The sequence below is a fragment of the Nelumbo lutea genome, chromosome 5 (assembly GCF_056320005.1).
Source record: "Nelumbo lutea isolate HS-2025 chromosome 5, American lotus-T2T, whole genome shotgun sequence".
Lineage (NCBI taxonomy): Eukaryota > Viridiplantae > Streptophyta > Magnoliopsida > Proteales > Nelumbonaceae > Nelumbo > Nelumbo lutea.
Window position 1 is genome coordinate 22,254,162 of NC_142688.1, and position 25,554 is coordinate 22,279,715.

The following is a 25,554-nucleotide window of genomic DNA, read 5'->3' on the forward strand; positions in this document are numbered from 1 at the left end:
ATGATGATTTTATTCAATTAAGAGAATAAATACAGAGTTACAGCATATAGAACACAGACATTTCAACAGAAAATTTTACAATAAAGCGCAAAAAAGTTCTTGCCTTTGAACTCTTTGTTTAGCTAAAGAATCAGTCATTTCATTTGCAGTTCTCCTAACCCATGTGAACGAGACATTAAGTTCCCTTGCTATGCTTATTATCTCCCTAAACGGATCCTGTAGCACCACGGAACATTACTACTTGAATTGGTCCAAGATATTACTGTTTTTGAGTCCCCTTCCATCTCCAAGTTCTTAAGATCAGCATGCTTGGCAATCTTTAGCCCTTGAAGCAGAGCTAACAATTGAGCTTTAAAAGAGTCACCTTCCCCTAGGGTTCCCGAGTACATAGCCAACACCTTGCTTGAGGAATCTCTGATTACACCACCAATGTCTGCCATACCCGGGTTTCCTATAGAGCTTCCATCAAAGTTCAGGTTTAACTTATTGGGACCTGGGGGCTTCCACTCCATCACTTTTCTTTCCTTCTTCTCAGCTGTGTGCCACTTCTTTCCAGGCTCTTACTATATCAGTAATAATTAAGAAATTTTGAAAGAGACGGAGTGATTTCACCCAGTGTGCAACTTTTATCTTTATGGCCTCCACAATAGCCTCTTTTTGCCTATGCTTCTCATTGAATAATCTTGCGTTCATTTCCTCCCATATTACCGCTGCTCTTGGTGATTTCCACATCACCCTTCCTCTTTTTGTTGACTTGCTTAGAAAGATTGGATCGAAGAGGCTTACTACATCCTGGGGAGCACTCCATCTACAACCAAAGAGAGAGCAAAGAGATTTCCAAAAAAAAAGCACAAAAGGGCAATGGATCAATAAATGGGGTAAGGATTCACCATCTGTAGAGCAAAGAATGCACATATGAGGGGAGAGGTATTTATTTGGCCTCCTTTTTTGAAGCGTGTCACAAGTATTTACCTTCCCAAGAAACACCTCCCAACACAGAGATTGAATTTTTTGTGGAATGGGCTTGCTCCAAATCTCCTTCACCAGGAAATTATCACCCCCAACAGGAGTTTGAACAATGGTATTGAAGAAAGAAGCACATGTGAAGGTGCCATCAGAAGAAGCAGACCATGCTCTAGTGTCCTCCAAAGATTGTACGAAGAAAACTAACTTGAGAGTATCAAGCAAGCAAATAAGAGACTCACACTCATTATCCCTCAAACCTCTTCTGAAGCCAAAATCCCAACTCAATCCAGAGTGAGAAAAGGTGACAAATTTTGAGATGGGTTTTAACTTGTAGTTAGAGATTGAATAAAGACCAGTGAATAGGGAACAAAAAGGAGTATCACCCAGCAAAAGATCTTCCCAAAAAAGCACCCTAGATGCACTACCCACATCAAATCTGATGGAGTTAAGAAAGATAGGATACACCTCTTGTATTGCTTTCCATGGAGAGCTCGAGGAAGATGAGGGGGCTAACTTTGCATCCCATCTTTTGTTCATCAGCTCGTGAATGCTTTCTATCACCTTATGCCACAACCTGTCTCTTTCCAATGGAAACTTCCAAAGCTATTTCCCTAACAAGGAAGTATTCCTATGAACTAATTCCCTAGTCCTAGGTCTCCCTTTTCCTTTCTTTTGCTAACTTGTTCCCACTTAACTAGATGATCCCTCTTCTCCTCCCTAGGTTCCCAAAGAAAATCTCTCATAAGTTTTTCTAGATGTCTTGCCATTTTAGCTGGGATTCTAAAAGTTGAAAGGAAATAGAATGGTAGGTTTGCTAAAGTTGCTCTAATCAGGGTTATTCTCCCACCTATTGATAAATAGTTCCTCCTCCAAAGTGCCTACTTCCTTGTAAACCTCTCCACCACTGGTTTCCAGAAGTCTTCTGGTCTTGGATTCCCTCCCAATGGTAACCCTAAGTACTCCAATGGCCATTTTTTTAACTTCACACCCCAAAATCCCGACTAACTCTCTCAAACTTTCATCTTCCAAGTTAATCCCTGCTATACAAATTTTTCCCTAATTTACCTTCAATTTGGGGAGTGATTCAAAAGAAGTTATGAGCTCACACAAATTTCTTATGCTCTCCTAATTACCTCCCTCAGAGAATAAAATGATGTTGTCTACAAATTGCAAATGTGTGACTGCCACCTCAAGTCTTCCTACTCTCCATCCTCTAATTAGGTTTCTCTGATCGGCCTCCAAAATCATCCTACTTAGGACATCAGCAATTAAAGTGAACAGAAAGGGCGAAAGGGAATCCCCTTGTCTCAATCCTCTTTTCGCTGGAAAATAGTCTCTAGCCACACCATTGGTCACGATTGAGTATTGCACTGAACTAAGGCATCCCTTCATCCACATCCTCCACCGCTGCCCTATCCTGATTCTCCCCACAATTTCTAGTCCACAAAGTCATAAGCCTTCTCTAAATCCAACTTGCACACTACGCCTCTCCCTCTCCTCTTCCTCTTCTTGGATACACATTCATTTGCCACCAAACTTCCTCTTTTATTTCTTCTAGAGAAAACTCCCTTTCTAAGTCTGTCACCAAAGCTTCAAGCACTCTAGTCCACTGTATGTCTAGGGGGAAATGGCTTCTCTCCCCTTGACTATGGAAAATCCTTTTAAAATGATCCACAAAAACCTTGATGATCTCCTCCTCCCTGGTTATCTCATGTCCATCCACTTCTAGCCTCACAATTTGATATTTCCTTCTTCTCCCATTAGCTAAGGAGTGAAAAAAAAAAAAAAAAAATTGTATTTCCATCCCCCTCCATCAGCAATTTGCATCTAGATTTTTGCCTCCAAGAAATCTCTTCCTTCCTAAGGACTCCTAACTCACATTTTAATTTCCACCTTTCCTCTCTTTCCTTACTACTCATAGTTCTAAGAGCTTCTTTCATATCTAACTCCGCAATCCTTGAAACAAGTCCCTCCTTGATCTCCTCCACTTTACCATAAGTGTCCTTGTTCTACGCCTTTATTTTCTCTTTTACACCCTTAAGTTTCCTCAAAAAATTAACCCCTTTCCTCTAAAATTTGCGCCAGTAGGTGGTATCTCCCTCCTTGTAAGAAACTTTCCAATTAATCTGCCTCTGTGAGTGGATAGCTCCTTCTAGAAAGCCTTTGAACCACAATGGGGCTTGCCCATTCAACAACACCATCGCCTTCGTTTGTTCATTGAGTTTCAACACAGCTCCATTTCTGGTTTTCACCTCTTCTAGGAAGTATGTCTTGGCCTCAACTCTGATTTTCTTTCCCTAAGCATTAGCATGAATAAAGCTACCCTCTCTCTCCATCGCTCTTGTTTCCCTACCTCCTCCTGAATATTAGTAACCAAGCTTTCTTTTCTCTTTTCTCTTTCTCTTTCTTTCTTTATTTTTCTTTTCCTTTCCTTTCCTTTCTTTTTGCTTTCTTTTTTTCTTTTTGTTTCTATCTTTTTGTATGAGGTGTGTGTGAGGCGCATGAGGCATACACCTATAGCACCTGAGGCATATGCCTCAGAGGTATCGACACATCTGGCATACACCTCAGGGCGTTTTGGGGGCGCCTCACTTGGAGGAGTTCTCCCATGCTTTTTTTTTATAAGAACATAGAGGAGCTACAAGACGGGGGTAGCTATTCCCCACATATCAGAATAACAAATAAACCTAAGATCAAAAGGAATACAACCAGAATTGACCAAAGAACTAGCTAAAGCGCTACGAGCCAGCCAATCAGCGGCTTGATTCACCTAACGATACGCATGCCTAAAGATGATGTTCAAGTTGGACCTGGCACAAAAACAAAGACACTTGTTTTGGTGATGATGCTTTCCAATCTCCATAAGGGCTTCACCTTTCCTCTGAGACAGTCAATCATAAAATTCGAGTCTCCTTCAGTGATAATTCGGGATTCCCTGTAATTAGTACCAATGTTGATCACTTCCCAAGCCGTCTAGGCTTCAATAAGATTTATCGAAGAATTGCCAATACTATAAGCCTTGGTATCAAGAACAGAGCCCTGATGATTTCTGACAATACATTCAATAGCACACCGGCCATCAACTCGACGCAATAGAGTTATTCTTTAACTCAAACCAAAAACCTAAGGATTTATCAATTATGACCCAAGGATGGTCCGATTTGTTATTAAAACATTCATCATTTCTGTTTTTCCATATGAACCAGAGAATGATCACTATTTTTTTTTCTGTAAAATACGTCATTAAACGAAGTCATATTCTTCAAAATTCTAGCCCACCATAGATTAACCGAAGAATCACTAGAATAAGGAATAGGGAGACACAAATTAACACAACTCCGTATCTGATTTGTGAGATCACACTTGATGAAAATATGATCAACACACTCCTCTCCACAATGATTACAATCTGGATTAATGTTAAAACCACGAGCTATAAGTTTATCTTTTGTGAGTAGCTTGTTATTAAAGAGGAGGTAGAGAAAAACTTTTATTTTTGGTGGGACAAAAAGCTTCCAAATACATTTTGGCATATTACCAGACATTTCCATCCCACCATTGAATCTACATTCCTCATCGTAAGCAGAGCTTACTGAGCATTTCCATTTGGCAAAAATTTCCAAACAATCTTATCCTCCAATTGCACATATGGGATTAAAATCATCTTAATACGCTGCCAAATGTGTATGGGGGTCATAGACCTAATGAGATCTTCGTTCCAAACTTTCCTATCATAATCAATAACTCTACTGACCCACATTTCCTATAATTGTTAATATTGCTTTTTAATAAATTATAATTTACATTATATTAATTAATAAATATGTTATTTAATATTGCTTTTGAATAAATACTGATAATTATTTAAAAAATACTATAATTATTATAAATATTGTTAGTTATTATAAATATTGTAATTTTATTAATATTGTACATTTTAAAATACAGTAATTATTATTACTACTCCCTCTCTCTCTCTTAAATGTCTTTTTGAAATGTATTAATAACATGCATTAAAATAAGAGGCCTTGGAAAACCCAAAGGTCATTCTCTCTAATAGTGTGCAGCTTTATTAATCTAATCAAGATAAGCAATTTAAAACAAAAGAAAATAGGAAAAATGCAAAAAAAAAATGAGAACATAGATAAATAGCTTCTCTTAAAAAGTAATTTTAATGGTTATATTTTTTATTTTTAGTAAATTATCATATTTATTGAAAATCATGTTAATCCATTTTTTATTATTTTCTTCGATAGTTTCTGTTCATTAAATGTATTTTTCTGCTATTTATAGCTTAAAGTATATTTAAATAAATAATTTAAATATAATTACTTTCAATTACTGTTTAAAAATGTAATTATATTACTTACAGTTTCAAATATAATTTAAATAATATTTAAAATATAATTTAAATTATAACTTACATTAATTAAAATTTTGAAAATAGGAAGAAATGCAAAAAATGGAAAAAATAAATAAATAGCTTCTCTCAAAGGAGAGACATGCAGACACTAACACAGATTCACTACCTTTGATACCATTAGATCCAAACAACACAAAAACAAAAAGCACACTTTTGGACTCCTTCATCTAGCCCCTTGAATTGCAGAACCCTGACAACATCTCCTTATTCCTCGTCCTCCCACACTCCATCCTGCCTATCGACATCCTCATCCCACTTCTTTCTTCCTTCCCCAATTGTTACTTTCTTCAAGCTCTCTTCCTTCCTCTTTCTCTCGAACTCCTCAAAGGCCTTCATAGCAAACTCCTCACCTCCCCCAAAAAATAAGCCAAGGGTTTTACCAATCTCAACTTCTTTCTCCACTAACTTCTGAAGAGCCAAAGCTTCGTTCTTTTTCGCCATTGAGTCCACGTCACCTTCGGATCCTTCAACACTATCTTTCTTGTCTTGATGCACCTTACCCAGTTGGGGAAACAGAGATTGATCTTGAATCATTGTTTCACAAGGACCAGATTCGGATGGAGAAATGCCTCTCGATCCTTTTCTTTTGTAAACCCATTTAAAACTTTTTGTAGGTCCAGCCCCCCTAGACCAAGCTTCAACCGAGAAAAAGATTGTCACATGAACAACATGAGGATTTCTTGAAGTCCGTACTTTCTTGCTAGTTACCCCAAGATCTGTCTCCACATTCTTTTCATCAGCCTTGCTCCTCCGACCCAGATCGACGCCCATCTTCCAACCTTCACCTCTTCGAAACACAAGTTGTCACTTGTGAGAATCTCGTCACAACACCTCTCACTGCCACCTGCCTCAGTAGCCCTCCCATCTACAATCTCATCTTCGATTCTTCTTCAGCCTAGGTCCACCCCTAATCTGCCAAACAACACCTCTTCAGAAATAGAAGGATCAGCATTTGATCTTCCTAACTGGTTACTGTCCTTGCAAATTGCACTATCAACTAACTCCCTTCTTCTCCTTCCATCACTCTTCCCTCCTCTCCATCCTCTCTCCCCTTCACAGCTTCCCCTTCCTCCCCCCAAACCATCCTCCACTTCCTCACATACTATCCTAACAGTCTTATCAAGTTGCTTACTAGAATTACATTTGCCAATCTGTACATATACAACTTCAGACCCCGTATCTTCCCCTACTTTAATCTGCCACCACATCTTCCACCATGCGATCGCAGTAGGCCAAGGCGCAACCAACATTCAAATTAAAACTTTGAGCCTCTTCTTTATCATTTGCCACCACATCTTCCACCATGCGATCACAGCAGGCCAAAGCGCGTCCAACATTTGAATCAAATTGTAAAGCCTCTTCTTTATCATTCGCCTGAGTTTTGTTCGAAGCACTCTTTTTTTCCATTTGAGTCGTGCCTAAAAATCCCCCAAATCCAATTCTCTTTCTTCTCTATTTGCTTATTGCTCACTTTTTGTTCTTCAACTTCCTTTGTTTTTGGCTTTTGAAGCTCCAAAAGGACTTTCTATTAACCTTTAAGCGAGAGGCTCCATTTTGATTCAAAGGATTCTTTCTTAAGAAATTCAAAGTGTGGGTCCCATTTGAGGTTTCGGGCCCCTTTCCCTCCCACGCCTCCCTTACTTTACCTATTAATGGAAACTTCCTCGATCTTGTACCCTGCTCCACTGTCTCCTCTTTCTGGACCTCCACGTGTTCCTTCAGTATGACCTCTGCCTCACCGTCTCCTTTGTCATCGAGAAAGGCCTCCACTTTAATACAGCTCTCAAACCCAAGCAGATGGGCCCCATTGATTAGTTTATGTCTTGAGGTTATCCTATCCTCATCATTATTACAAACCCTCGAACTTTGATAAACATTATCATTAATTCCAACAATGCCCCTATCTTTAACCTCCAGCCTTCTATAGAGTGGTTTATTCATCTTCCCGCAGTTTGCATTAGATGACAGAGGATAGTTGCTCAACTCCTCCCAGTTGGAACCTAGATCTTCAACCCATCTCATTGGATATGAGCCTTGTACTCCAATTCTTAAATCATAACATTCTCCAACAAAATGAAGGACAAGAGAAGAAGGAACCAAATGAATTTCGTCGACTTCAACTAGGATACAAGCAGCAGCCAGACTCCTACAGTATATCGTTCAAGAATCCATGAATCTGAATCTTCCACATGCATCCCCCACTACTTTAAAAGTTTGGAAACACCAAGCGTGTAGGAGGATTCCAAAATTATTTATCCAAATTAGACTTATAGGACCCAAATCTCTTAATGCACCAACTAGGGGATTCCATCGCCCAATTCTAAGCTCCGGGGATCGAACTTGGTGTTGTTCCTTCCTTAAAATATCACTTGCCTTCGCTTCACTATTGAAATTGAATAGAAAGAATCTGACGTTCAACTTCCTAACCTGGAACGGCTTCCTTGGGCGCCAAACAGCCTCCGCCCATTCACCAACACCCTCTACATCTAGGTCAGAGTTCACAAAACGCCCAACTAAACTTCTATTGAAAACCTTGAGTCTATCGTGAATATCCCTTACCGGATTCACAACACTTCCATTGAGGATTACCCCCTCTAGAAGTGGAAGATTTTACCTTCATATGATATACTTACAACAGAATTTAAAAACACAACCTGGAGATGGTGACAAAATCCCATGAGCTTCTTTAGTCATTTTATCACTGAGGAATTTAAAAACCTCCTTTGATACCCTCCCATCAATAATAGGAGCCCCAAGATAAATTTTGTTTTTAGACTCAAGGGGGATTTTAAGAATTTTTTTACATGATTTTTTGATGTCTCTTTGGAATATTCTTAGAAAAGGTCATAGCCGATTTTGAAAATTTGGGAAGTTCACTAGAGGCAAAGGCAAATTTATCAAGAATATCCTTGATATTCTGACATACATTAATTGAAGTCTTGGCATCATCAACAAATTAGATAATGGGAATAGTGGGGCCTCATCTGGAGGCTTTACAACCTATCAACTTCTCACCCTTAGAAGCCTCTAACTCCAGCTTTTTGGTTAGAGCCTCAGCACAAAGGACAAAAATGTAAGGGGATAGAGGGGCCCCACGCCTTTTAAAACAGTGATGGACATCCAGTAGCACAAGGTAATTTTTTGACAGGCAATTGCTCAACTTCAAGAAACAGCATCTTATATTTTATATGATTATTCAGATTTTCAGTGTCTTCCTACATTTATAACAATGTAGCAAGCTAAATCCAAAAAGAAAAGGACAATAGCTCCATAGTCCTACCTATGGCCTACAAGAATAAAGATAGCAACATACATTAGCATACCTTGTTGCCAATCAGAACCCCAACAGCATAGCCAGTGGTGTTAGGTGGCTTCCACAGAGATGACAAAGTCTACACAAAGAGAAATGATTTAAAAAAAAAAAAAGAGATATCATATTATGTTATGTGAAGATAATATGTTGATGCAGAGTAATTTGAGTAGATCATGCTATGTTATGTGAAGATCAATTAATCATGAAATAAATATATATATATATAAATATATATATATATATATAAACTATATAACATTATGTCATTCTTGTTGATGCAGAGTAATTTGAGTAGCATAAACCAGAGCCAAAAGGAGGTGGCCAAATCTCAAACCAAACAAATCGTTGCTGATTAAATAAGAGACTAAAATCAATCAGCTATCCTTGTGCCACACCATAATTCAACAGTTACTAATAAAAGTAGTTAAATTTCCGGGGAATAAACTATGCTATAGAGAGTTATGACGTTACTAGTTCTTGTATTTTCAGGACTAGTTGAGTCAGTTCTGACCAACAGGCCAATGGCACATAATGAACACCTCTTGTCAGAGTTTGATCAAGTTTGGATAGGTCTGCACAGTTCCTTTTATGTATCAGTACTATGTGTCCTATAAAAAGATCAAAACTCCCACTTGACTTCAAAATCCCTTTTTTTATCTTTGAAATCATTATTCAACAAAGCCCAATCCACTATAAAAGATCTAAGATCCTTGCAAATGCTAAGTGGTTTGTTACATCTATCAATATAAGCCGCCCACAAGGTACCTGGGTATGCCCTTTGGGGAGAATGCAATGCAAATAAGATTTGGGAGCGATTGTGGAAAGGGTGGAGAGATATTTGTGGTTGGAATCTTGGAAAGGGAGATATTTGTAAAAAGGTGGGAAGTTGGTGTTGATAAAGAGTGTTCTTTACTCCCTTCCCACTTACCTACTATCATTGTTTTTTTTTTTTTCCAATACTTACCTACTATCACTGCTCTTCATTTCAGCTAGGCAATTGAAAAGAAAATGTGAGGTTTTCTATGGGAAGGATGGAAGACGGATTTTAAATTGCATCTAGTTAAGTGTAGCAAAGTGTGTAGTCCAGAGAAAGCATATGGTTTTGGAGTGAGGAAGATTAGGAAGTTTAATGTGGCTTGTCTTGCCATGTGGCTGTGAAGATGGAATGAGCAACCCAATGCTTTATGGAGAAGGATAATTTTAGCCAAATATGGTGAAAGGGATTTAGGCTGGTAACAGAGAGAGACAAGCTGCCCTATGGGTGTGCTGTTTGGGGAGGGTGGAATTTAGAAAATGAATCAAGTATACACTGGGAGATGGCACTAGAATTAAATTCTGGTCTGATTCTTGGTGTGGTGATCATCCACTTAAAGAAGCTTGCCTATCCTCCTTGAGATAGCACAGAACAAAGAGTGTCTGGTTGCTGAGGCCTTCTCTTGGGTAGGAGGTTCAGTAGTTTGGTGCCCTATGTTTAGAAGGAATTTAAATGACTGGGAGGTTGAGATGTGGATGGAGTTGATGCAGCAAATCTCTGCCATCACACCTGATAGTATATGGAGATGCTGGATATTGGATAAAGAAGGCAATTTCACAGTTAAATCTTTCTACAGTAAGCTCATAGAGGTAAGATGATGGACTTCCCTGCAGCCAAAGTGTGGAAATACTGCAACTCCTCCAAAAGCTGCTTTTTTATTATTGGTGGCAGTGCTGGATAGACAGCGGATGTTTTGGCTAAGAAAGGTCTGAATTGCTGCCTGGCAGGTGTGTAATGTGTGGGGGAGCTTCAGAGGATTCGAAGCATTTGCTAATTCACTGCAAAGTTGCAAGAAACCTTTGCGCAAGACTTTTGGGGCTGTTTGAAGTTCATTGCTTTTTTCACGAAAATTTATTGGCAGTTCTAAGGAGTTGGCAGCTGAAAGGTTTTTCTAAAGAAAGCAAGGTTATTTGGGGAGCAGGACCAGCTTTATTGGTTTGGCCAAATTGAACGGAAAGAACAAAAGACTCTTTGAAAAACAAGTTCATTACAGAAATGAATTTACTGAAAGGATTTTAGGGTAAGTTGTATTCATGGATAGGAACACACAATTTGTTCATGAATAGGCCTTATAGCTCCTTTTTTTATTCTGGAGCACATTTTGTATCTATGCACACAGAATATACAAATTAGAAGATGTACAGATATCTTTGGGCACTGTACAGCTCCTTGTTGTGCAGATTTGGTTTGTTTTTTGAGTAATACAATACTTTACCTTTTTCCTAAAAAAAAAACTTTTATATAGCAGACAATTTACCAAAATTATAAAATTTTAAACATCCATCTAATTTATAGCCTTCTAGTATTATTTATTTTTCTATGTCCTATGATGATCTGTTTTTGCTGCACTATAGATGGGAGCAGTTCCCCCTCAGTTGAAGGGTGATTTTATGTAAAGATGTGCTCCTGCAATTAATCACGTGAGACTAGGACAGAAGCTCCATAAGGTTTTAAGTTTTAACTTCCAAAAGTGAGCTCACTCTGTCCCACTGGTCATTGATTCAATCACTACTAAAACTAAAATGGTCTAGTTGATCACAGCAATGGAGCAATATAAAGAACAAAACAGAGCACAACTGCTCTACAACGTGAAAAAAAAAAAGGTGAAATTAACAATTTTAACAGAGGAAATATCCGATGAACTCTGACGGATACAAAATTCAGGATTTTCTTTTTTTACTTGCTCACTCTATCCCAATAGTTATTTGTTTCTTGTTTTAGATTTCTCTACCTCCGATTTCTTCTATACTCAATTGGATATTTAGTAGCTCAACTCTTTGGGCAAATGAATATATGATTAGACACCAGATATGCAAAAACATAAAAAAGAAGAAGAGATGCAAATAACAATTGGCGAAAGAATATTCAAACGTGGTTATAAGAAATAACAAAGACAACGATTTACCAACAAACCTGCTTTGTCATTTTCCTATTCTTGTCGGCATCATCATTGTTACAGTTATCACCATCATAAGTGCGCAAATCAACTTCAATTTCTGAAGATTTTGGTTTTATTCTAACCTGAATGGCAATATCCATTAATGAGATATCCAATAAACAAACCATAAACAACTAGCAATGTCAAATGGCAAAGTGAATATCGCTTATAAAAAATCTATATATACACCTCTTTACATCTCTCATCCAGTTCGTAAGGACGCCAGCAAGGTCTAAGAGGGTATTGAAGAACATACAACTGTAAGTAAAATATAGAAAAAAAAGGAAAATGTAAGAAGGCATAACCACACGTCAATCCAATCGGATGTATGGAAGTAGAGACTGTATGCATTTGTGAGGCCTACTTGAGTATCGGTATCAAGAGGAGAAGGATTAAAGAAGACATCGATTTGGCGAACAACTCGATCTTCGTCACCGTCTTCTTCCATGGGGACCTCCGCCTTCGGCTCCACCTCCTCTTTGGCCATAAAATTGAGAGTCGAAGAAGCAGATGGCGGTGGCGAGGGTTCAAAGGCTGCCTTGACAGTGGCATCGAGTGATGGCTGGGAATCTTCTTGTTTCTTTACAGGAAGCGCAGTAGGTTCTGATTCTGATACTGGTTCTGGTTTCGGTTGGAGCTTCGGCTTTGATGATTTGGGCAGGAACCTTGAGGGTTTTCTGGAAGCTGCCCGGCTTGAGCCATTGGGGCGCTCGATGCCTAGGTCGTCTAAGTCCAGGTCCATAATAACTGAAGACACGACCTCCGACAGCGGTGTTGATACAGTCGGGTCAGTAAGAGTGTAGAGGGCACTGCACCGCGCTCTCTCCCTCTATTGTAAGTACTAACTTGAACAAAAAAAAGCCAGCCACACTGTCATCGTAGTGTTTAGTAATCGAACTCGCAACTCTACAGTTTACAGACTCTACACCCACAATAATGCAGAAATTTTTCTGCATTCACGACTTGAAAAAAAGGCCACGTCGAGCTCCTCTCAAATCCCTCAAATTCAAACGGGCGTCTCCTTTTTTTTTTTTTTTGTGCAAGGAAGAATCTTTCTATTATATCATATAGAAAAACATGATTTGGAGCTGAGGTGCTATGGTATACGTTTAGCTGGCCCTTACAGGATATATAAGCAAAAAGATGGGCTGCTTAGTTGTAGTGTTTAGGTATATGTACAAAACATATAGTTTCAAAAGAGGATATTAATCTTCTTATATGGCTCCTATGCAGCTGCTCTATCCAGTGATTTACTTGATCTTTGTTGGCAAATTAAGCTACTGCTGTGCTATCTGTATAAACCAAAAGATGCAATATTCCTCTTGAGAGTGCCACTTGGAACCCTCTCAGCAGAGCTCGTATTTCAGCATCATAGCTAGTGACGGCCTAACAGGGTCTGCCTTCTGCATGATGGATTGTTCATTGGCCTGTTGGAGGATGAACCCATGTCCTGCATGACCCATAACTGGATCGAAAGAACCATCAATATATAAGGTGAGTAGGTTATTGTGTTGCATGTGTTGGTGTTGGGGTAACAATTACCACTTGTGAAGGCTCCTGCCTAACATTCTCGAAAGTCCATTTGTTTCTAGCTTCCCATATGCAATAAATAATTATTGCAAATTTGTTGAGGCTCATTAATGCTTGTTGTTTCCCTAGGTTTTGAGACAATGAATTATACCATTCTTGGATGATGATGATGTGAATGGGAATCTGTGGTATTGTGGAAAGATTTAAGCCAATCTGAGCTCCACACCAAACAGCCCGCATAAATGAGCATTGGAAGTAGAGGTCGTGAGTCGACTCCACATGATCCTTACGGAATATACAAAGTTTATCCGATTCAAGCAACCAGGAGCACTTCCTTTTTGTGAATAGTCCATCCCAGAGGATCTTCCAAAGGAAGACTTAGAACGAAAATGGGATTTTGAGAGTTCAGATTAGCTTCCACTTGAAATGAGTGGTCCAGCTTGATGCACCCAATGATGAGAAGAGATGAAAGGTTGACTTAACTATGTAATGACCGAAAGAGTTGTTTTTCCAGGTAAGTAATTCAGCCGACTGACTTGGCTCTAGATGTATTGCAACGATATGTTGAATGCTGGAAGGTGGAAAGAGTTGCTGAAGTGTTGAGAGTCTCCATGAACCATTCGGGTTGAGAAGCTCTGACACCTTTAGGTTGGGCGCCCTAGCTTGAGCTGAGGGTGTATTGAGATGCGGTATTTGTCCAAGCAATGTTGGGATCCAAGGATCCGAAGTAGCAGAGACATCCAATCCATCCTTGATGGACCACAAAAAATTCAAGCGCAACAATGGTAGTAACTGATGTGCTTGTTGCCACCATTGAGAAGTACGACGACCTTTTTTTATGCAAAGAATGAGGTATGAGGGAAGTATTTTGACTTGATTTGTGTGCTCCAATCCATCCGTCTTTGTATGCCCTTTCTGATTTAAAAAATGAGCTGATCTCGTCTTTCACCACCCCGTCTTCTTCCACTTCTGATATTGGGTGGAACTTGGGTCTAAGAAAAAATTTGAGGGACTCAAATTTCGACAGTATTTCGAGCCTTATTGCACTTCTTGATAATGTTGTCTTAGACCCCACTAGGGCGGATTCTATAATTTGGGCACCTACCCCTAATGGCATTTTCTCTTGTGTTTCGTTCTTCAAAGTTTTAAATTAGTCCACCAATCCTACCCTTCCCCTTTCCCTGTTGGTGAAGTTTGACAAGAGCTATTCCCCTTAGGGTTGGTAGTTTTTCTTGGGAAGTCTATGTGCAAAGAATCAACACTAGTGAGCTACTCCAAAAGAAGAGACCTGATACTTGCTTGTCACCTCAGTAGTGTATTCTGTGTAAAGCAGATGGGGAGACTAGTTTTCACCTACTGGTGTCTTGCCACTTCACGATGTCAATTTGGGATTGGGCTTTCTCCTTACTTGGATGCAGTTGGAATCCCCCACCAGACTTGCAAGCCCTTTTCTCCCCTTCCTTTTTCAGGTGGCGGATACAAAGGGGAAGGACAATGTGGAGAGGACTAAGGGCTGCAGTATGTTGGACATTGTGGGAAGAAAGAAACTCTAGGATATTCTCAAAAACTCAGACAGGAGTAGTAGATCTAAGGGCTATCATGCATATTAGGGCGGTACAGTGGCTGAAATATTTGGAACTATTCACAGATTACACCGTAGATGACAAGTTGAGGAAGTGGGGTGAAATTGCAAATTGCACGCAGACCAAGTCAATAATGAGTGTAGCTTGGACCCCCCCCCCCCTCCCCACCTAGTGGATTCTTGAAATTAAACTTTGATGGGTGTAGTAGGGGAAACCCAGGACAATCGGGGATCGGGGGTGTTTTTAGGGATGAAAATGGAGTCATCTCTGTTATGTTCTCAGGCCCAATTGGAGTGGGTAACTCCCTTAGAGCAGAGATCTTTGTAGTTATGGAAGGAGTCCGGAAAACTAAGGAACTGAACATCAAGAAACTCATAATTGAAGGGGATTCAGAGGTGGTGATAGGGTGACTGACTAAAGATCAAAATGATTTATGGAATTACAATAATGAGAGGAGGAAACTCAAGTGGTTGGTGCGGGAGATGGAAGTTAAGACATGCTGGATTAAAAGATTGGCTAATTCCCTAACTGACGGTTTAGCTAAACAAGGGGCAGAAAGGGATTCAATGTTTTGGGCTAAGCTGTAATGCTAGTGTCTTTTTCTTTTTTCCTTTCTTGAAGCTCTTTGTGACTCTTGGAAGATAAGTGTGTTTGTCTTCCACTTGTAAATTTTCTACTGATGAATTAATGAAAGTGTTATTGATAAAAAAAAAAGCCTCCATATTTGCTTCCCGAACATGGCTTGATTCATGGTACGATAGGATCTAAAACCCAAACCTCCTTGACTTTTTGGCTGACATAGCTTTCTCCAAGGGATGGTATGTCTAGAAAGCTCTATCCTTATCACCCCACCAAAATGGTTTTGTCATTTTGTCTAGTTGGGAGGCTGTTGTTTTCGGTAGGATTGATGTTGACATGGTGTATATTGGTATGGATTAGAGGACCGATTTGATTGAGGTTGTTCTACTAGCTTGTGATAGCAGTTTGGAGCTCTAGGAGTTTATTTTAAAAGATACCATGTCAATAATCTCCTTATGTGAAGAACAAATACATGTATTTGTTCCCATTGGAACTTCAAGGTATTTGGTACCAATAAATGGTTTCCTTATTCGCAGGATGTGAGAGAGGAATTTACAGTGGTGTCGAGGAACATTTCTACTAAAGAAGATACTTGACTTGGAGTAGTTGATTTTTTGCCCCGACATACTTTTAAAAGTGTTTAGGATATTGACCAAGATTTTTACCTGTGCTATGTCAGCTTTGTAGAAAAGAATACAATCATTTGCAAAAAGGAGGTGAGTTATAGGGGTACCATTTTGACGGATTCTAACTCCCTCAAGCTGTCCAAAAGTTGATGCTTGGTTCAAAAGTTGAGTGAGAACCTCCATGCCTATGAGAAACGGATATGGAGAGATAAGATCTCATTGTCTAACACCGCGGTTCAGCCTGAAATGATCATGAGCTTCACCTGCAATTTTAATTGAGAAAGAGGCACTGATATATCATGTTGCACCATTTCATGGGGAAATCCATTTTTTGGAGAACATGGTATAAAAACTTCCAGCCCATTATGTAGAATGCCTTAGACATGTCTAACTTTAGGGCAATGAAGCCCTTACCTCTTTTTTGAAACTTTAGTTTGTGCATGATCTCCTTCAGAAGAATATTATCTAAAATGTGTCTTCCTTTAAGAAAACCCGATTGGAAGGGAGATATCAGCTCCTGTAGCGGTTGAAGTCGAAGGACCATCCACTTGGTAATAAACTAATGGGGCGGAAATATGAGACATCCACCGATTGCTTTTTTTTAGGCACGAAGTTGATTTCTTTTGGTAAGAACTCAGTATCAAAGATTTTTAGTACCATGGCAGAGACATCAGCGCCGATCAGATCCCAGAAATACTGATAGAAGTAAGCTATAAACGCATCAGGCCCTGGTACTTTTTGAGAGGTGCAAATGTTGGACCACCACCGAAATATCTTCTACTATGGGTGGGAGCAGCAGGGAGTCCTTCTGTGTTGTAGATAATTAGGTAGTGGGACTGTGTCGAGTACAGATGGGTCGAAAACTTCTTGTTGACCCCCAATATACAAAATTGATTGTTTAAATATTTGGGCAATGTTAGTACGGTTAGAGGTCCAGGAGATTTTAACCATACTGAATTATTTTTTGTGTTTTTAAAATTTGTCATGTGGTGAAATTATTTAGTGTTTTTGTCACCTTCCTGTAGCCACAGCTCACGAGATTTAACTCTCCACATATACTCTTCTTTTAAAAGCCAATAGTGATATTGGCCTATGAGAGACTGGAACCGAAGATTATCATTTGGGCCAGTCATTTGAAGTGATGAAACTTGGTCAGCCAGCTTACGAATATGATCTTGGATTTGGCCAAAGTGGCTTTTATTCCAGGATTTGAGAGCAGACTTGCATGATTTCAGCTTGGTAACGATTTTATGGGCAGGGGAACCCTATATATGCTGGCTCCACAGGTCTTGGACAATTTGCTTGCATTGTGGGTGGTCAGTCCAGAAATGCATGAAATGAAAGAGAGGTCTCCTCTGCGGAGATTGCCGGAGCATAGAATTTTGTTTCCTGGCTAGTGAGGAGCTGCTTGTTGAGGATAATTTTGTTTCTGATAAGAATAGTAGGTCTGGCTTCTCACTTTTACACAATTTTGCAAGCTCTGTTGCCTTCTTTTGATCGTTAGCCCCACGGATGTTCCAAGTGATGATCTTCATAATAGCAGTTAGATAAGCAAAGAAGTTGGTAAGAGATTAAGCAAAATGTAAATTAAGGTGATGAGGAGATGTACCTGTTGCGGAGGCTGGGCTGAGTGAGTCTCTGATAAGTGTAAATATTCAGGTGTTGCGTGGTCCTCCATTCCTAGTTCCATTGGAAACGTAGCTACTGCCATATCGGGTCTGGGTAATGTGCCCGGGTCAGAGGGAATAATCCAAGGGGAAAGGTCTATTAGGGAATTGTCGAGTACTTGTGGCGGCAGTTGGGTTGTTTGCGTCATTGTAATTCAGGACAAAAGGATCTCAGGAGGAAGGATTTGGCCAGTGAAGTAGTCAGACACATCTCCATTTTTGATAGCTAGCAATGTTTTGGAGGAAAGGTCTAAATGGTATGTGTTTGGTCTGCCCCGCCTTCTTTTACCAGTAAGCAAATCGATGGTTCCTAATCCCCCCGTTTTAGTGAAGTAATGTGCTGTCAGAATCGGTTTCTGCCCATTTGCCCATGAGGCTGATTGGAGTTGCGCATGATAATCGCGTGGGGAGGGTTGAAAGCCTGGTGCATGGGAGTTACGTGGCAATGCTTGAGTATCCGGCTGGATTGCATGCATGGTGCATGGCTCCACTTGCATGGCGTTTGACGCTGCATAGGTGCCACGTATTGACTTTTGCGCGAGTGCCTTCTTCGTATTAACACGGGCGTCTCCCTTGTTAGGGTAAATAGTTAGAACCTGCCCTGAAATTTTGTAATTGCAATTGCCTTTCAGAATCCTGCAATAAAAGGTACAAAAATGTTTAAATTGTTTATATAATTTATTATTAAAATTGATTTAAAAAAAGATTATAACAGATAAAAACAATTTTTGGGCCCTAATATCAATAAAAATAATAATTTTTTAAAATTTTAAAAAATAGGTTGACATTTTAAAAATAATATCAATTTACGGCAAAATACTGTTCATCTTATTCCTCTTTTAATCCATTCATCGGCGTCGGCGGCACCCGCCGCCGCTTCCGCCTATCTCCGCCCTTTTTTTCTTTCTTTCCTTTTTCGTTTAGAATGAATTGGGTTAAATTAAAGTAAGATATGGTGGGTAGTTGCAGTTGCCCTTCTTCTTTTCTTTGTCCTCCACGTAGTTTCGGCTAAAGAATCGAACAACCAGTCTGCACCAACCTCGACAACCAAGTTGATCGTGTAGTGACCCCGGGAACACATTCAAGGTGTCGAACAAGCATGCCAACTCTCGCCGCTGCATTCGTCGCATATCCAAAGAAGCAATCACCGATCCCGCCACGTGACCGGAGAAGAACAGGAAGAAGGAAACGTTCCCTACCGGAGAATCCACGCCTGAACCTAAGAATTCCTCAGGCAATGGCAGATGGGTCGAGTAGCCTAGTATTCCTCTGCACGTGAACATGAATAGCACTGATATGGTCGCTCTTGGTCGGCCTTCTACGAGCCATGCCCGCAGTATATACATCGTCTGCATTCCCACGAACACCTAACCATCAAAATACGAAACTCGATCAGGTTTCATTGGCATAGATAAATTAACGAATTTGGATTTTGGAAAAATAACGTCAAAACTCGATTCCAAAACATTGTCCCATAAACAGCCTCATGTTGTCCGGCCCCAGATTATGCTTTGGAAATGAAGAAGGTATAGTCTTAGGGAACAGTAAATTTAACAGTTTTCTGAAGTTTCAGCCTGTTGATGTCAACGGTACAATGACATGGCACTAATGTATCATAATCTAAAGTATTGGTTAATGTAGTCCAATGCTGAAAGTGGTTATACAACACTAATACAAAACAAAACCAGTATCGTTAAAGGAACCGCTTTATAAGAAAACAGTGCAATATACTTTCATCCATACATTTTTCTCAAAAAATGGCTCTAAAGCAATGGCATCCATGCCAAACACCTGCCTTTTGTCCACCACGTATTGCTTTCATGCTGGCCTGAACCAACAAGTAATTTTTTTAACCAAAATACTTAGATATACTTTATGGTTAGTAAAAGTATTTATATCTCGTTAAATCACTATTAAGTATATATGTGTTTTGTAGGTAGCAATTTCTTTATGATGACATGACAATAAATAATATGTTACCAATATTTCTATGATTTTTTTTTATATTTTCCATTTATACGAAGATCATTTTTAGTTGTCACTTTTTTTTTAAATATGACGAATATATGATATTAGAGATGCATCCAAATGTTTTGTACATTTTTTTTAACTTTATGTCTTCATTTTTATATTTTTTATTATTTAAATGTGACAACAAGGGTTAACACCATCTGACCCAAAAAATTGAATTGTAGACTCACCACTAAACAAGAAAATAACTTGTTTTGAATTGGTTTTAAAATTGTATTTTATTCATATCATCGATAACATTCTTTTTCATATTTATTTATGGGTAAATTATAAAGACCCCGTTGTACTTTGTTTTGCGACAAAGACCCCCCTGTACTATGACCGTGAGACAAAGACCCCCCTTTGTTAGTCTTCCATCCCAAAATGCCATTATAATATTTTTAATCCCCATACTACCCTTCTAATAACTAGACAAGAAAATACTGTTCATCTTCCCCGACCTTCCAATATTACCCTTCCATTCCTTCACATTTCTCTCTCTCTCTCTCTCTCTCTCTCTCTCTTCCGATCTCTCTTCTTGCCCTTCTCCTTAACAACATCGGGATTGAACCCTTTTAATTCAATCCCGACCTCTCTCTCCATTAATGCTTTCTTCAGATCCTGATCTCTCTCTCTCTCTCCATTTGCAATGCGTATCTCATGGGAGGGCAAGGTTGTGAAGCTTAAGATAGAAGAAGTTGAGTGCCTATACGATTTATGGGCTCCATTGAGTTCTTTCCTCATGACATAGACCGAATCTTGGGGACAACCTGAGCTTGGGTACGTGGGTTGTTTACCCGCGAGGCAAGTCGTGAGATGAGTTGAGATCAGTTGGGCTTGTCCCTTCTAGCTGGGCCATGGTCAGTGTATGTAACAACGGAGGCATATTCAAGCTAAGGGTAGGCAAAGCACCTCTTTCTTGCCAATATCTATTCGAAGAGCTCGAGAATGATGGATCGAATCTTCCCTTGCTTGAGGATACCGGCCCTGTCGGATGTCTTCCACCCCTTAGGCTTCTATTTCATGTATGGCGTGCATGGAGAGGGTCGAAGGTCCGACGAGTTGGTTCCTGCACTATGCCAGTTTGTACATAACATGGCTACTGAATGTAAGGATTGTAAAGTAATCATAACGGAGGTAGGGGTTGCGACACAGTGAGACTTGAAGAAATCTCACATTGAAAATTATTATCCTGCCCTGAAGACTTGTGGTGCATAAAAGCGTTGAGAAAGGAAAGTCAACATACTGTAATGGGATGGACAAAAACCCCAACCACAACTACAAGAAGACTCTTCGTCGACCCTAGAGAAGTTTGATTTTTGATGATTATTGAATCCAAAGGGCAAAGGGGCCCTACAACTACTACAACCCAGCCCCCACTCAGATGTAAAATCTGTGTTCCTGTAATCCATCTCCATCCCAGACCCTCCTTATGGGATGCCTTGCTCTTGTTCCTTTCAATTCCACGACATAAAATCTCAAGAGATATCTCTCTCCATTAATGCGTACATGAAACGACCTAGGCCAAAGCATTATAGGTACACATAGAGATGGCTTGAGCATGCCGATAAGAAGGTAGCAGGAGACTATTCTGAGTCCTGCTGCTGGAGGAGAACCTCCTCAAGAAGTGAAACCCATGGTGGTGGAATTGGAGAAATCAGTTTCAGTTAGGAGAGAGAAAGAATGAGAGAGGACGGTGAGGGAGGGGAAAAGAAGAGGAGAAAGAGAAAACGATAGGTTAAATAGGTTTTAAGAGAAAAAGGGCAAAAAAAGAAAATAGAAAAAGTTTAGTAGGGTATTTTGGCAATTTAACACATTTCATAATCTAACTTAACGGTTAAGGGGGGTCTTTGTCTCATGGTCATAGTATACGGGGGTCTTTTTCGCAAAACAAAGTACAAGGGGGTCTTTGTCACAAACCCCATAGTACAGGGGATCTTTGTAATTTAGCCTTTATTTTTCTTTAATATGGCTAATTAATATAGGATTCGATTAAATGAATGGAGTTAATACCCTAAATATAAGATTTAACAATAGGGAATCTAATGAGGATAAATGTAGGAGTTAAAATTACATCATGTGCTCTTAAAATTAGAGGGGGACTAAATTCAAAAATAAGGATATTCTAGTCAATAGTAAAATTCAATGAATGTTAATGGGAGTTAATATCTTAAATATAAAACTTAATAGATGGATTTGAATGAGAAAATAAAAGTAATTGTTCCAATAATGTTTTTGTCCTTACAATTAAAGAGGAGCCAAATTAAAAAATAATGATGTTCTAACCAATAATAAACTTCAATGAATGTTAATAAGAGTTAATACCTTAAATATAAAACTTGAGGGATTTGAATAAGGAAAAAGTGATTGTTCAATATGTTTTTTTTCTTCTTACTCTTCTTGTAAGTCTTATGCATTAGTAAGATTTGAACAGATTAATCGTGATTAGGGAAAATGATATTGTCATGGAGTTGTTTAATAAAAGGACGTGGGGTGGTTTACAAAATGGGGCATCAAAGGGCGTTTGGCTCTTTTTAGGAACTTTTGTTATTGAATAGCCCCGGTTTTTGTAAACCGCCCCATCAAACATCATTATTATTTGTTAACACTTAGAAATCAGGAAAAGAAAAAACAAAAAATGGAAACATAATACTTCAAAGTCCAAACAAATTGGGAGCTGAAATCCTACTTTTTTTTTTCACACATTTCAGTTTTGTGTGAGAATGGAAGCTAAAAAATAAATAAAAATTGGATTTTGAAAAAGGAGAAGAATATCAACAGCTATAGAGGGGTAAAAGTAGGATTTCAATTTTTTTAAGGGAATGGGCATGCAAAATGGTATTAAATGTTTCTTTAGATGACCTATTTGTGTTATGTGGGGCCATCTTACTTATACGGTATATTCAAATGGTTTTGCAAACCATAAGGTATACTTAAACTTAAGTATTTAATCACAAAAAGAAAAATCTATGATACAGGAAGAGCTTTGACTAACCTCCCCCATCTCCTCATTTTTTTCTGAATACCACCTGATTGGTTACTACTTTTATGATACCAAACCATTGATTATAAATTCCCCTTACCTTAGTTTGTACCCAGAGAATTATGTTGCTCTTCTAAAAACAAAAGCACCTTCTGTTGCATAAATAGAATTCACTTTCAACATATGTTATGGGTGATGGTTTGGTTGCCACCAGGGTTGGGGTTATGGCTTGGGGTATGAGCTATCCCCATTGTATAATAGGGGTATAACTTGGATGGATTTGAGTTGGGATTTGATCAAAATATGAATGGACCTGGCCCAAAAACCGAACTCTATACAGTGCAAAATGTTAACTCGTATTGGTCGGAATTACAACCCTGCTGTCTAGCTTCATGAAGATATACATTTATATATTTGCATCCGTTTGATTTTGAATGGAAGTCTTCAACCTTTCCACAGTCATATGACAATAATTTTAAATTTCATGAATATGCGCTTGAGCTGCACTAGTGATTGACATCGGGTCGAACTTCGACATTTACAGTATTCCTTTCTATCATTGTTTCCATGCAAGCTAACCCACTGGTAACAAATTTCCCTTCGCATCAAAACCAAATTGGCCTAGATGCTGGGCATTTTAATAACAAATGGTCTACACTTATCCTACCCACAAAGAGTATACCCGACATCAATATTTTAATGATGAGCCCTCAAATTCAGCTGCTACAATACACCTCATATCACAAGCATTTTTAAAGGCTCAGATTGGGAGGAATTTAAATGCAAATATATGGAGTGCAAAGCTTTATATTAAATTATAAGTATTTTGTTGTAAAATAATAAATAAGGCATAATGAAATTTCTCGGTAATCGTTTTTTAAATCAAATTTGCAGCAGTGTGATGTTGTAGAATCTCAAAATTCTAAGTTAGAGGAAAAAAGATGGCTGAATTGTACTACTTGGTCACTCTCTTTAAAATTGCATTTGCCCCTACGGTGTAACTGGGTGATCGCAAATCGGTCGCCAAGATAAAACAACCCACAGGCCACTAGTAGGCATGCATTCATTTACAGACCTCTGTGAACCACAGAAAACTTATGCTAAGATATACAGAGAAGACAAAGAGTCGAAAAATGTTGTCTGTGAAGACTGATCGACCAACACTCCTTTTATAGAGTGTTATCAGGCCCAAAAGGACGCAAAGGTGTCCGTTTAGACAGGTGCCTCTGCAGAACAGTGCACCTATTCGAAGAGACACAGAAAAGAAGGGAGGCTCAAATCTGTTCGAAGAGACACTAAAGGAAAGAGAAAACATTTTAAAAAAATTAAATTCAAAATTCAAACGTTTAATCCAGTTAAAAGAAAATGATTCAATGCATCGTGCACCCGCACTCACAACTCGGCTTGACTTGGCTTAGCTTGACGCGCACGTGTGAAACGCACCCCCAACCCCAACCCCCCCCCTTCTCACATGCATGGGATATCTATAGTGTTCTCCTCCTATGGATCCCTACCCATAGAGAGAGAGAGTGAGAGAGAGAGAGAGAGCAAAACTATAGATATACTCTACTTCCACTCTATTTTCAAGCAATGTGGAATAAGAAGTCTTCCCATGCACTTAAGAGTGGGAAGAGTAAAAGACAAAAACAAGAGAGGGAGGAGAGAGATTCTTAAAATTTTGAATCTCCCTCTAATATACTTGTACTATACATTTTTGTATTTTTCCTCTTTCTAAATTGAGCCATGAAAGGAGTACAAATGCACATATGTAGAGTGCAAAACCTTATGTTTTGTATTATTTTGTATGTATTTGTATTGTACATATTAAAATTTATACTCTTTCCAAACTGAGCCTAAGTGGCATTATATTCTTTGTATCCTTTAAAGAAGTAATATCAAAAGAGTGATTATTTTCACTCTCCAAAAAAATAGTCCTTAGACACATGTCTACCCACTCTGATCTACGAGACTGCAACAATGTCAACAAACAAGTATGTATAATAATGATCCATAAAACCTAACGGCCCGTGTTATCAGGATTAAGAAGTCGCTCCAACGATGTCATACAAACACTTTTTAGGGGCGTTTTGGTCATTTGAATGTAGATCATCAAGGGTATTTTGGTACTTGACAGTTATATAATCTGATCGAATCGCCCTGCCATGATGTTAGCTTAGAGGTGTAAATCGGGTCATGCCGATTGTGGCCCAGCATGATAGCATGTGGGCCGTGCCAGGCCCACTACGATAGTCCATGCTGTGTTGGGCCTAGGGTTTTAGGTCTATGGGCCAGGCCAGTACGATATAACCAAGCGGGCCGTGCCACTCGCAGCCCACGATACGACCCAACACGGCCCATATATACTATTTATATTATATATATAATATAATATATTATATAAATTATAATTATATAATAATATATAGTATATAATATTTAAATAAAATAAACAATTTTTTTTCAATTTTATACTAATTTATTTAATTATTGTTTATATAAACAATTGCATACATCAAAATTCATATAAAATTAAAATTTTAAGTTTTTTTTTATTTTTTTAAATAAATAAACAGAAATAACTTTGACCTGATTTAGGCCAAGGCTTGACCCATAGGCCAGCCCGGCCCATGGCACAGCACGGGCTTGTATCATGGACCATGCCGGGCCAACCGCCAAACTATTCAATGGGGAGGGTGGCACAGCCCACTTTACACCTCTAAGCTGCATATTGACAGACTGCTATATATATTTGTCGCTTGGCCTGACTTAAAATATCTCAACACCAAACATGCCAATAGTTTGGAGGCATTTCCCTCAGATATTCTATTATCACACTTACCAGTATCTCAACACCAAACATGCCAATAGTTTGGAGGCATTTCCCTCAGATATTCTGATACCA

At 38.9% G+C, this 25,554-nt stretch overlaps 1 protein-coding gene, 1 long non-coding RNA gene and 1 pseudogene across 4 annotated transcripts in view; 1 reads left to right on the forward strand and 2 right to left on the reverse strand.

Annotated features, from left to right (window-relative positions):
* Positions 1-13,135, reverse strand: part of LOC148850940 (uncharacterized) — a 40,738-nt gene extending 27,603 nt beyond the window's left edge. For 2 of the 3 annotated variants that reach the window (XR_016099716.1, XR_016099715.1), the window contains exons 1-4: positions 12,039-12,873; positions 11,864-11,932; positions 11,650-11,757; positions 8,713-8,781 (exon numbers count right to left, since the gene is read on the reverse strand). Coding sequence is in view for 1 of the 3 variants with exons in the window: in XM_088947065.1 (XP_088803191.1) it covers positions 8,713-8,781; positions 11,650-11,757; positions 11,864-11,932; positions 12,039-12,416 (624 nt within the window). In the remaining 2 variants the exon portion in view is untranslated. Of the gene's footprint in view, positions 1-8,712; positions 8,782-11,649; positions 11,758-11,863; positions 11,933-12,038 lie in introns of all 3 variants that reach the window. The other variant, XM_088947065.1, reaches the window with a different exon arrangement.
* Positions 13,136-16,952: 3,817 nt separating this feature from the next.
* Positions 16,953-19,168, reverse strand: LOC148850941 (uncharacterized). The gene is made up of 3 exons (XR_016099060.1): positions 18,699-19,168; positions 17,602-18,295; positions 16,953-17,521 (listed from the first exon to the last, which is right to left on the reverse strand). It is a non-coding gene; the product is annotated as an uncharacterized LOC148850941 (long non-coding RNA).
* A 1,150-nt stretch (positions 19,169-20,318) lies between these two features.
* On the forward strand, positions 20,319-20,985 carry LOC148850942 (putative N-acetyltransferase HLS1-like pseudogene; annotated as a pseudogene).
* The last annotated feature ends 4,569 nt before the right edge of the window (positions 20,986-25,554 follow it).